At 43.2% G+C, this 12,218-nt stretch overlaps 4 protein-coding genes across 5 annotated transcripts; 2 read left to right on the forward strand and 2 right to left on the reverse strand.

The window, feature by feature from the left end:
* The first annotated feature begins 744 nt into the window (after positions 1-744).
* LOC102109405 (histone H3) lies at positions 745-9,525 on the forward strand. 2 transcript variants are annotated; one of them, XR_015772475.1, is made up of 3 exons: positions 745-1,385; positions 3,782-3,877; positions 4,687-9,525. XR_015772475.1 is itself a non-coding variant. In XM_088054892.1 (2 exons), the coding sequence occupies exon 1, from the start codon at positions 974-976 to the stop codon at positions 1,382-1,384; it is 411 nt and encodes a 136-aa protein (XP_087911018.1). In that variant the 5' UTR covers positions 745-973; the 3' UTR covers position 1,385; positions 3,782-9,525. The 2 variants fall into 2 exon arrangements, 1 of the variants encoding a protein (XP_087911018.1); XM_088054892.1 differs by having other exon boundaries at positions 3,782-9,525.
* Positions 9,526-10,443: 918 nt separating this feature from the next.
* On the forward strand, positions 10,444-10,755 carry LOC148184313 (histone H4). Its single transcript, XM_088055518.1, has one exon. The coding sequence runs from the start codon at positions 10,444-10,446 to the stop codon at positions 10,753-10,755; it is 312 nt and encodes a 103-aa protein (XP_087911644.1).
* Positions 10,756-11,017: 262 nt separating this feature from the next.
* LOC102108132 (histone H2B 7) lies at positions 11,018-11,536 on the reverse strand. The gene has a single exon (XM_005519482.3). The coding sequence runs from the start codon at positions 11,416-11,418 to the stop codon at positions 11,038-11,040; it is 381 nt and encodes a 126-aa protein (XP_005519539.2). The 5' UTR covers positions 11,419-11,536; the 3' UTR covers positions 11,018-11,037.
* Positions 11,537-11,904: 368 nt separating this feature from the next.
* Positions 11,905-12,218, reverse strand: LOC102108316 (histone H4). The gene has a single exon (XM_005519483.3). The coding sequence runs from the start codon at positions 12,214-12,216 to the stop codon at positions 11,905-11,907; it is 312 nt and encodes a 103-aa protein (XP_005519540.1). The 5' UTR covers positions 12,217-12,218.

A 12,218-nucleotide genomic window follows, 5' to 3' on the forward strand; every position in this document is an offset into this window, starting at 1 on the left:
AAGCGTGTTAAGCGCCTAATGAGTTTTAAAGCTATTAAAGGCTTCTTTCCGTTTTAGCGCATTTGTTCTAATTATTGACAATGACAGTTTGTTGCTCCCTTTAAATACAAGATGTCATTCTGAAATGACTTGGCCGTAAGCCAAAGTGGTTTGTTTACCCGGAAAACTAGGGATTAGTCTGTAATAATTAAAAGATGATGTTTAGTGAAACCTATAGCAGCGAGCACAGCAGATACAAAATGGTATAGAGGACAGCATAATTCTTTAAGTCCTTAAGATTTCATAAGGAAGTGCTGTACTACATTAATGTGGAACAGCGGCAGAATTAAGAAATCCCTAAGCGACAACACAATAGGAAATTACAAGTAAATATAAGACTCTAGGAGAAAAAAATAAAAATTAAAAATATAAAAAAGCGAAGATGAGGGCTTTAACGAAGCTCAGGTAGCTCGGGACGCTCAAGGAAGGCTGTATTTGGGTAAACGCCATTTACATATAGGGGGTTAAATCTTGGTCGTCCCGGGCAGAGGCCGCGAGAAAACTACTGCGGAGCCAGAGTAAGAACTCCATGTCTGCTAGCGGGCTGTAGCTGTGAGAGTGCTCCGGGCCGTCAGCAGCCCCGCTCGGCAGAGCGGAGCTGAGGGATGACAGAAAAGGGAGCGCGGCTTCACCCGTGGAGGGACGGCGGGAGAGGGAGAAGTAAGGACGGGAGGGAGGGAGGGAAGGGACGTCGGGCTGGAAGGAGGGGGCGGTGCGGTGCGGAGCGGGAAGCCGCAGCAGCGGCTCCCGCCCGTCCCCATCCGCCCCCCGCTTCCCCCCAGCGCGCGGGATTTTCAAACTGTGCCCCGTGGCCAATGGCAGCCGTCCCTTGGCGCTGGCCAATCACAGCGCGCTGCTGCCCATAAATAGCGGCCCCGTGGCCACTGCTGGCCCAGTGTTCTCTCACTCAGCAGCCGGGGCTCTTGTGCGGGACATGGCGCGCACGAAGCAGACAGCGCGTAAGTCGACGGGCGGGAAGGCGCCCCGCAAGCAGCTGGCCACCAAGGCTGCCCGCAAGAGCGCGCCGGCCACGGGCGGCGTCAAGAAGCCGCATCGCTACCGGCCCGGCACGGTGGCGCTGCGCGAGATCCGGCGCTACCAGAAGTCCACGGAGCTGCTGATCCGCAAGCTGCCCTTCCAGCGCCTGGTGCGCGAGATCGCGCAGGACTTCAAGACGGACCTGCGCTTCCAGAGCTCGGCCGTCATGGCGCTGCAGGAGGCCAGCGAGGCTTACCTGGTGGGGCTCTTCGAGGACACCAACCTGTGCGCCATCCACGCCAAGCGCGTCACCATCATGCCCAAGGACATCCAGCTGGCCCGCCGCATCCGCGGAGAGCGCGCATAAGGTGTTGATTAATGGAAATTTGAGACCATCGAAAACCCAAAGGCTCTTTTAAGAGCCACCACAGCGTCACTAAAGGGCTGTAAATTCCTTGTTAGCGGTGGGAAATTTTTTGGGTGGCCTTGTAGTCAAGATCTACTGTGTTAAGTAAGTACTAAACATACAGTGCTCAGTGTTTATCGTATATAGTAGGAATTAGATCCTGACTTCTGCAAAACTAGTGCAGTTCTTTTAAAGGGGTTTTGCTAAAACCAGATTTTGCTCAGGGTAAACTGCTTTCTATGTGGTTTTTCTCATGTAGTTTTGTATTCGTGAAAGTCTATTGTGAAAGGGACGATGCTTAAAAGATCGGTGGGTTTTGCCTCAGCGTACGTCTTAAAATCATTTGTTCAAACTCCATTCGTAATGGAAGAAACTTATAGGATCTTGCTCTCATGTTTTGAGTAGTTAAACGCTCTATAAATGCCTCTTGTATATTGTGAGTGTTTTTCTGCCTTTGTCCCTCTACTGTTTTTCAGGTTTTTTTGCTTTATTATGCAATATTGTATTCCTCCTCACTCTTGTTTTTGGGAGAGTGCGTGGAATTCACTTTGTTTCTGAAGGCACAAAAACTCCTTTCCCGCCTTCCCCGGAAGCACTGGCGGTAGTTTTTCTCCGTGTTTTATCAATCCTGTTCGTGAGTGATGTCCTGTGGACATTTTCAGCCCATCTCAAGCATTACTATTTATTTCTGAGTTATATGAATTTCTGAAATTGGAGGGAATGGTGTTTGTATGGAATGTAAGGTGGAGGTAAAGAAGTTTTATGATTCTGAGTCCCTTTTCCAAGTACTCTGCTCCTTGCTGATGTCTTGTCTAGGACCGCACGCATCTTTAATTTTTAGAGATTTTGGCATGCATCAATTTTCTGTCTTTACTGAGGCTCTCAAAAAGATTTGTTCAAGATTTATTTTTAATAAGAATTTGTGCTTGTTGAAGCACCAACCAAGTGCTTTCCAAGAAGTATCTGCTTTAAAACGTGGTGTGTCTAGAATAATTTTTAAATGGAGGCTCTTCCCTATTCATCGTGTTCTGTGATTTTTGTGAACCTACCTGGGAAATAGATTTCTCCTTGACTGTAAATTCAGTCACACACACGTCCCTTTGCTCTCCTAGGAAATAGATCTGTTGTTGCCTGATAAATGTACGTTTCTGAAATTATTTCTGACTTTTTGGCACCTTTATATACATTAATTCTGCAGGTAGTTTTATGTAATTTGAGGAGCCTGCTGTTCCATTAAGTTATTGCAAGTTATGTCCCTTTGGCTTTTCGATGCTATAAATCTGTAAAATCTTAAAGCTGTGGCTTTAAGAAGCATTTGGATTGAGTTAGACAGCCTTCATTTAAACTAGAAAATAAAGAGCCACTGAGAAATGCTTAGAGGAAATATTTCTCCTGGAAAGCCTAAGATTGTAAGACTCTTAATTTGCTCTTAATTGCTGATAAGCTTCATTCTAGGAATATTTCTTTCTCTGTGTCAGAAACTTGGACTCTGCAGCAAAATCTGACCAATCCAGTGCCTCGACACCATTTTCTTTCCTCTGTTTTTCTCACTTTCAGCCATTTTCTATTTCTGAACCTCGGAGGGTTAAAAGAAGGGGGAAGGAATCAGGAGTAGTGCTTTGGGAATTAGGAAGTCTGCTGTGATTTCTTTATTCCCCAGATTTGTGCATTGATGTAGGATTTGCATTTTTACCAACAGATTTTTTAATCTCCGTAGATTACCACCGGGATTGCAGAAATGAGTTTTACTGAAAGCGAACTCATTTCATTCTACCGAGATGGCCAAAGATACGTTTACCAGGACATGTTTGGATATGCTTATAATAAAAAAATTAAAACTCAGATAAAATAACTTTTTCTAATAGTTTATTTAGAAGATATTTGATGTCTAGTATCTTAAATAAGCTATTGGTCAGAGTACTTGATTTCAGCAAAATGTAGCATCAGAAATTTTTTTTTCATCTTCAAGAAACAAATTTTTTTTGAGCAGTGAGACAGGGAAACAGGTTTTATTTATTTGCCTTAATCTCTTGTCATTTTCCTCCAGTCTTTTGAAGACCCCATAATGTTTTACTAAATTAAGTATTATTTGGATTCATTCAGAGAGAGTTACATGTTCGAATTGTAATGAAACCCTAACACTTCATCTGCTGAAAAAGAAAGATGTGCAATGCTTTTTATTTTTTCAGGGCTCATATAAACTCTAGTCTGAAGTAGTTTTGGGGTGTAATACACAGGAAACAGGTGGCATGTAGACACAGGTGACTAAGTGCAAGATTCCCTAAATCCAAGTGAGAATAGAAGTGGAGGTTTCTCTGGTTCCAGCAAGGTTCAGCTGCATTTCTTTGCTTTTTGCAGGGGAGCCTGAGATAAAAGAATGCTGCCAAGTCAAAGCTGGAAGCGAGCAAGACCTCTGTGCTGACCAGCTGAGGATTGCCTTGAGAGTTGCTATTGGTAATCAAGGTGCTTTTGCAGGTGATTTTAGATGCTCAGCAAGGTATTAGGCTAGGACTGTAGCTTGCCCTTCAGCCATTCTCCATGGATTAACTGGCTCAAATTAAAATCATGGCTTGGAAGAATATTCTTATGAGTCCAATGGGTAAAATAGAGGATAGCTACTGGCAAATACTTCGTTTCATCCAAATACATAAAAAAGTCTGATGACAGCATCTTTCTAGAACATAAATATTTGAATCTGTCCTACTTGATGGCTATTAGTTTCTGAAAAAATTTGAACAGATATATACCCATATGAAAGCAAGTTTCTCTTTTGGATTAACTATTGTAATGTAAATATTATGTAAAACTGGTTTCCATGCAAGCCAGTATGCAAAGAGAGGTCCTAAACATGTTTTCATCTGCAAGTCCCTCTTGTGGGCTTTTTCACAATCTGAATCACCTGTTGGTTACAAGCCTCCAGTAACCAGCAGCAGTGGAGTTTGAACTTGGCCAGCCACAGATCTCCTACAGGCCTGGTCAGAACTGTCCTGCTGCATCATTGCCTCTCTCTTCTCTCCCACTTTCAAGTCTTGGTGCATCTTCGAGCTGGGTATCAGCATCTGTCAGGTTGTAGATGTGCAAACAACGTTGTCACAACACTCTGAACACTAATTAAGATTTTACATCATATATTATAAAGTATTTTGTCAGCTACTCCTATTATGGAATTAATTGGACTGGCTGCGATAACAGGGTCTGACCCTAGGATCCTGCTAATTAATGCACTTTTCCAAATGAAAGGTTTCCAATTTGTCTTTTTTTAGTTCTCAGGTTACAGCTTGAGCTGGGTGGATCTGCAGAGTGAGCACTACACCAAAAATTAACCTTCAATCCCATTCAAGCCACCCAGTGCTCAACTCCCAGGTTTGTCAGTTGCTTCTGGTCTGTTGTCTCTTTTGTTGGTTTTGTGGGGGGTTTTGGGATTTTTTTTGTGGTTTTTTTTATCTGACATTACCTCAATTCTTGGAGCTGTTTCCTTGGTCCTTCCTTACCTTTTTCATTCTGCTTTGGGCTAGTTGAACATTAACATCATTAGCTTTTAAAAAAACTTTTATTTTGGTCAGCTTATGTGGCCTAATGCTGTAAGCACTCCAGCAATCAATGCTAAAATACTTAATATATCATGAGAATATGGAGAAAACAGTTAATGAAAATGTCCTGTGCAATACTGTGAAGTAGCACAGGATGAAAAGCTCTGTTCTCAGTTAAGTTGTTATGGCAATACCAGTTTTTAGTAATAAAAACAACAAATTAAGGAACATTGATATATATAAGCAATGCAAACTGAGCTTGAATTAAACCAGTTTGTACATAAAAAATGCAAGCCCATCTGGCTGGGGGCCTCAGCCCCCAGTCTGTGATGACTGATAGGGTTCAGCAAAACAAATCCTTCAGCTCCAGGGACACTGGGGTGGCAAAAGCCGTGCCCCAACCTTGCTCACTGCACACTGGTTTCATCTGTGCCACCCATGGTGCCCTGCATCTCAGTCTAAAGGTGCTTTTAGGTTTGGCTCCAGAGGCACTGGGGCCACCAAAGACCTGCTGAGGTGAACGTGGCACTGCCCCAATGTTGCTGTGGGAGCAGACGCGACACAAAGCAGATCCCTAAGAAACTTCATCCAAGCCTTTATTGTGCCCATACATAGCATTTTATACCCTTCTGACCCCATAGTGCACCCCATTCCATTGGCCATCACCACACCACTCCTCAAGTCCATTGGTGGAAGCACTGTTTTGAGAAAGTAACCCCAAAAATCCAAAATACAGATAGATTTTGTTTTTCCATTGTGTTTTTCTCAGCACTGATGTTCCTTGTTTTCCTCTACCTTTATCTTCTTTTTCTTCTCACAGACACACAAGAATCCTGCTGGCTTCTTCTTTCTGTTAACTCTTTCATCTTACCCTCAGCCTGCTGTGGACCCTCTCCACACCCCAACACTGCTTTCTCCACACCTTTCTCTTTCAGGCCATCCCTGGTGCTGGGCACCTCGGCCTCAGCCCAAGCTTGCTCTTAGGGAAAGGTTTCAGACTCACAAAACCCACTCCTGCAGGGACACTGGGGCAGCAAAGAGCATGTCAAGGGCAGGGTGGCCCTGCCCCAACACTGCTTCCTCCTCACCTTTCTCATCTGAGTCACCTGTGGTGCTTTCTCCAGTTTACATGTATTGACAATGTTCAGTTCAATATCTGTTTCCCAGTCCTTCATGTTCTTTTACCCTTAAACACTGTGAGGTTTTGCTACTCCATTAACATGACGATGCTTTTCTAATGGGCTTGATCACTTTGTCTTTACACATCAGCCAAGTCTGTACTCTGTGGTGCTGTCCTCTGTTCTCATGTGGAGGTTAATGTAATTGAGATATTAAAATACCCAATTATATATCCTCTGTGTCCTTATTGCTTCTCTCTCCACATTTTATTCTTGCTCATCACAATCTGTTTCTGAAGATCTTCCATTTCACTGCATGCTATCCCCATGCCATGAATATTTGATGTATTTATGAGTATCCCCTTTCTCTCTGCCCATGGCTTTTTATTTTTATGCTCTTCCAAGCACAGCACTTATCCATCAAGATGGATCTTTAATGCTATACAAAATTTTGGCCTGTAAGAGCTTCAATTTGTGATGCCATCAATAGGAAAGTAATTGATCCAGAGGGCACATGATATACTTTTCAGTAAGTGTTCCATATGATCCCATTGATTTTAGGGCAGTATGCCAATGTTATAATGAAAACAAAGACCTAGAGCCTAAGGTATGATGTAAGAAGCATGACAAAAAAAAACAAAACCAAACCAAACACAAAAAACCAAAAACAAATAAACAAAACAAACAAACAAGAAGCGTTTCTGAGACAGCTTTTCAGGAACAGCCAAAAGTAAAACATAAATCTTTGTGTGTTTTAGATGCCAATTCAGTGTGCTGAGGTCTGAATGTTTCCTGAGTTAATTCAGACTACTGCTAATATAGGAAAAACAGCTAAGATCTCCATTGCACCAATGCAATGATAAATAGCACTTGAGAGATTCTGAATGCTTTGCTGCAGTCAACTAGCTCTGTCAAAATCATTGTCACACTGAGATTGAAGGACTTCTAAGTAACAAACAGGGCCAGCTGCAATTCAAGTTAATTACATTTTCAAATAGAAAATTAAGGAATGTTTTCTTCCCTTCCTTTTTCCTAAATGAAGTATGGTGTTGGTTGCTAAAATTGAATGTTATTTTCCTTATTTGGGCCACTTTTGATCTTCCCATCAGTTCTCCCAGGCAGACTCATCTGTCAGGTTGTTATTGTTTTGTTTGTAGGAAAAAGGAATGTTTTTGGAAAAAAATTAAGATCATTACATGAATGTGGACTAGTCTGCTTCCAGGATAGATGCATTTAAAACTTTAAGAGTGGTAACTATGCAGACACCAAAGAGAAATGGAGGTGTTGCCAACATTTGTCACTCTCAGGCTCCTTTGGTATTCTCAGTCTAGGCAAATACAACAGAATTTTTTCCAGAACAAAAATGTAACCCCCAGCTCTGCATCCAATGTTTGAAAACTAACAGAGTCAGCAGCATTTCCAGGCCAGTCCTTGCTGTTACCTGTAACTGGGATCTTTAAATGGGAAGAATAGGAAGTTCTTAACATCCTTTCAAAATTTATCTTAAATTCATTAAATTTAATGCCCCTGAAATGCATTGCTGTAAGACTACATCAGAAGTATTTCATAATACACAGTATTTTGCAAGCAGTTGTATATGTCGTATTTTAAGAACACTTTCAAGTCCTAAAACTTTATGTCCTCAACAGTTTAGGAGGTGAGGCTGGCTTGGTTTTTTTAAACACATTATAAATAATGTTTAAGAGTTACTTATTATCCTCCTTTGTTTTTTGCTTTCTAAATGTAATAGGCTCATGTGACTGGAGGGTGTCACACACATGCTAATGGATCAATCACTTTCCTGTAGAAAGACTTCAGTTTAAATGTAGGAATTAAATAGGAAGTTGGCTAGTGGTGATTGTAAGAAAGTGATCTATTAGGAAAGCCAAAAGGGCCTCATGTTAGGGAAGAATAAAAATCAATTCAACTATGATACATCCCTAAGTGCTGGAGTTACAATTCCAAAACACGCAGTTGCCTAAGTTATAAAATAGATTCTATCAGTGGACTTACAGCTTCATAAAAGAAGGCTGAAGACTTTTGAACAAAGTTGTCTGCTGTAGAGGGAAATAGAAAAAGAGTTAAAAGATAACCACAGATATTAAAACAAGCAAGTAAAAATACCAATGAACCAAAACCCAGAATTGTTTCATTATGTTCCTGTGTTTGGAAAAAGTAATTCGGATAAATCTATCTTATCTTACAAAAAAACCAGCAAAATCCTATTTGAAGATGTATATGCCATGCTTTTGACAGGATAAGCCAGAGGAGGTAAGGAAGGACATAAATTTCTTACCCTAAAATGTGGGAGTCAATAATAAGAATTAAGGATGCTGGGGCATAGGGGCATTGTTATAGCAGCACATTCTTTTTCTTCTCTTATTCAAAGAAGTTGCATAAAATTTGCCACTGAAAATATTTTATAATGCTGAGTTCTCAGAATATGAAGACCAAATGCAAATTAAAACAGTAACCACACCAAAATAAAAACCCTAAAAGGTTCTTTGGGAAATTCTTCTTTTCACACATCTTGAAGACTTATTTCTATGTTAATATTCCTCTATTAACTATAAAGATTATTTATTATTACCAAAAATCAATAGAAATTTGTGAAAATTTTTGCTATTGGGTAAAATGCCAAATTGCCCCAAAAGTTTTTTTAATTGTGAAATTGAATTGAATCTCAATATAAATTAGAGTATCTGTGTCAGAAAGGAAAAAGCTATTAGTTTATGCAACTCTGCCTTAATCCAGGAAACTTGGTAGTACTAGAACATTGATCTGTAGTTTAGTATTGACGGTTAAAAAGATGATTAGTGTTCCTATTTTAAATGGTGCATGTTTAACAAGGACATAACCCAAAAATTTGTGTGAGAAACTTGAAATAGTCCTTCACTTCCACTACAGTGCAGAACAAGAACAAGTCTCCTACTTCCCTAGTAGGAAATGTTATAGATATTTATTATATTGTTGGCTTTTCACAAATATTAAAATGAATGTTACATGTATAAGGTTAGACAACTTGTTATATTAATCTAGTTCCTTCTGTTATTGATGAAACTTAGAAATAGCAGTATAATATACATATATGTTGAAGTATGGCATAGTATTAAAACAAAAACTACTTTTGATTGTATAAACCAAAGACTGAAAAAGATAGCTGGAGACCCCCCCTCTATTCTTAGATTTTCTTGTCCAGATGAGGACAGCAGTGACCAGAGCTCTGGGGGAGGAATTTATTGCATTTCTGGTATCAGGGAATGTAAATCTCAATGGCGCCAAGAAGATTGATCTATTGGGAAGGGGGCAAGTGAAAACTAAACAGAAGAACACCGAAGATCCTAAGAAGAATGTATGAATATGTATGAGAATTTATGCATATGTAATAAGGTTCTGCTTTTAAGGGACAATCCCCTTTGTTAGTAAGGTGTGCTCTCTTGGCTGAATGCAGACACCCGGCCGTATCTGTATACTTTATTTTTTTCTCTTAATTGTCTTTTTTATTAAAATTTTAAATCCTATAAAAATTATGTTTTTATGAACATATAACGAAATTATGAACCTCGTTTTCCACAGAAGCATTCCCAGAAAACGTTGCTGATTCTTCCTTACAATCTGTTCTTTTAAAATCCTCTAGGCTCTGAGCTTTCCTAGAAATAGTTAAAATGATGCTAGATAGGTAAAGGTATGACAGATAATATGTACATGTTAGCACGGGAGTGCACTCTAGCCATGACACGGCTTGAGCGTTTCCTTCCCCTCCTGTTTGAAATAAAAAGAACTAAGTAACAGAAAGAAGCAGTAGGTCGCAGAGGAGAAGGCTGGCAGACGTTATATAAATTTTCGCGAGGAAGATGTCTATGCAGGCAAATTCTAATAACCAAAAAAAATTAAGAAGGGACACTCGAAACGTCCAAAGGAAAAGCAGAAGCCGGGATAGGCGGGCAGAGAGCAGCGGAGGGGCGGGAGCGCCGGCCGAGTGCCCGCATTGGTAGGATTTTGCCGCAAACCCGCGGGGAAGGGAAGGGGGTGCCGGAAGAGGGCACCGCAGTCCCTGCTCCTGCTCCCTGTCTCCTGGCGGAGACGCAGAGCTCCCGGAGAGCTGGCACGGCTCAGGGGCACGGCCGGGCCGGGAAATGGGGAAGCAGCAGAGAGAGGAGGGGGCGGAGCGCGGGGGAGGGCACGCCGGGGAAAGCGCCTGGGCCGAGTCTCGCGGGAAGCCTCGCGAGAGGGGGAAGAGGGAGCGGCGGGCAGGGAGTGGACTCGAGACCACGCCTGCTGCTGCAGTCCTCAACCAGGTCGGACCGCGGGGAATAAAGCGCAGCTGGGGGCGGGCGCTGGCGCTCATAGTAGCGTTGTTGCGAGCGGTACAATGTCTGGTAGGGGTAAGGGCGGCAAGGGGCTCGGCAAAGGAGGCGCCAAGCGGCACCGTAAGGTGCTGCGTGACAACATCCAGGGCATCACCAAGCCGGCCATCCGCCGCCTGGCTCGGCGCGGCGGCGTCAAGCGCATCTCGGGGCTCATCTACGAGGAGACGCGCGGCGTGCTCAAGGTGTTCCTGGAGAACGTGATCCGTGACGCCGTCACCTACACGGAGCACGCCAAGAGGAAGACGGTCACCGCCATGGACGTGGTGTACGCCCTCAAGCGCCAGGGCCGCACTCTGTACGGCTTTGGCGGCTAAACTAAAACCCTTAAAGTTCATACTGTTTTAAGCACCAAGGCTCTTTTCAGAGCCACACACACATTTCACTACTAGAGCTTGTAATCGCTAAAGCTAGTAATGCAGAGAACAAGTAACTCTTGAGTTACTCAATGTTTCGTACTTTGAATGAGATACTTAAGATTTTCTTGTATTATATAATCTACATGATAAAAACTCATACTGTATTTGTAATCACAGCTCTCATTATGAACGTGTGGTGGCTCTTAAAAGAGCCGTTTGGTTTAAAATTTTAATATTCTTTCACTTGGAGCTGGTGTACTTGGTGACAGCCTTGGTGCCCTCGGACACGGCGTGCTTGGCCAGCTCGCCGGGCAGCAGCAGCCGCACGGCCGTCTGGATCTCCCGCGACGTGATGGTGGAGCGCTTGTTGTAGTGCGCCAGGCGCGACGCCTCGCCGGCGATGCGCTCGAAGATGTCGTTCACGAAGGAGTTCATGATGCCCATGGCCTTGGACGAGATGCCCGTGTCGGGGTGCACCTGCTTCAGCACCTTGTACACGTAGATGGAGTAGCTCTCTTTCCTTGCTCTCTTCCGCTTCTTGTCTCCTTTCTTCTGAGTCTTAGTGACAGCCTTCTTGGAGCCTTTCTTCGGTGCAGGAGCAGATTTCGCCGGCTCAGGCATCCTTAACGTTGCGTTTCCAAGATCTTCACTGTAGCACAGCAACCTCGAAAATGGCGCCTACCCCCTCTATTTATAATGGCGTTATGCAAATGAGAGGATTATAACCTTTCAATTCCTATTGGAGTAAAAAGTACAACGTCATTTCATGCACTCCCGTCCTATCACCGCCAGAGCTGAAGCCCTGCATTTACACAATCCCAGTTGCAGTCAGGGTTCTGGATCTAAGAACATAGAAATGCAGTGCGCGATGCGAACTGCACTGTGTGGACATGCAATGGTGCATTTAGTTATTCAGTTTTACAAGTATTTATAATCTTGTGAATTATACAGTTTAACTTTAGCACTTTAACTGCTTCTCACGTGTTTTGAAAGCCTTAACATACACACAAATAGGCCAGTAATAAACAGCTCTTATTGTGAGATTTGTGGGTGGCTCTGAAAAGAGCCTTGGTGTTTTCAGACAGTATGAGCTTCAACGAGTGGAGTTTAGCCGCCAAAGCCGTACAGAGTGCGGCCCTGGCGTTTGAGAGCGTACACCACGTCCATGGCGGTGACCGTCTTCCTCTTGGCGTGCTCCGTGTAGGTGACGGCGTCGCGGATCACGTTCTCCAGGAACACCTTGAGCACGCCGCGCGTCTCCTCGTAGATGAGCCCCGAGATGCGCTTGACGCCGCCGCGCCGAGCCAGGCGGCGGATGGCCGGCTTGGTGATGCCCTGGATGTTGTCACGCAGCACCTTGCGGTGCCGCTTGGCGCCTCCTTTGCCGAGCCCCTTGCCTCCCTTGCCCCTACCAGACATGA

The sequence above is a fragment of the Pseudopodoces humilis genome, chromosome 5 (assembly GCF_049639895.1).
Source record: "Pseudopodoces humilis isolate 2021_Gansu_Grassland_sample_001 chromosome 5, ASM4963989v1, whole genome shotgun sequence".
Taxonomy (NCBI): Eukaryota; Metazoa; Chordata; class Aves; order Passeriformes; family Paridae; genus Pseudopodoces; species Pseudopodoces humilis.

Bases quoted from the DNA above. Each gene is read 5' to 3' on its own strand.
- LOC148184313 (XM_088055518.1), top strand. From the start codon at position 10,444: ATGTCTGGTAGGGGTAAGGGCGGCAAGGGGCTCGGCAAAGGAGGCGCC.
- LOC102108316 (XM_005519483.3), bottom strand. From the start codon at position 12,216: ATGTCTGGTAGGGGCAAGGGAGGCAAGGGGCTCGGCAAAGGAGGCGCC.
- LOC102109405 (XM_088054892.1), top strand. From the start codon at position 974: ATGGCGCGCACGAAGCAGACAGCGCGTAAGTCGACGGGCGGGAAGGCG.
- LOC102108132 (XM_005519482.3), bottom strand. From the start codon at position 11,418: ATGCCTGAGCCGGCGAAATCTGCTCCTGCACCGAAGAAAGGCTCCAAG.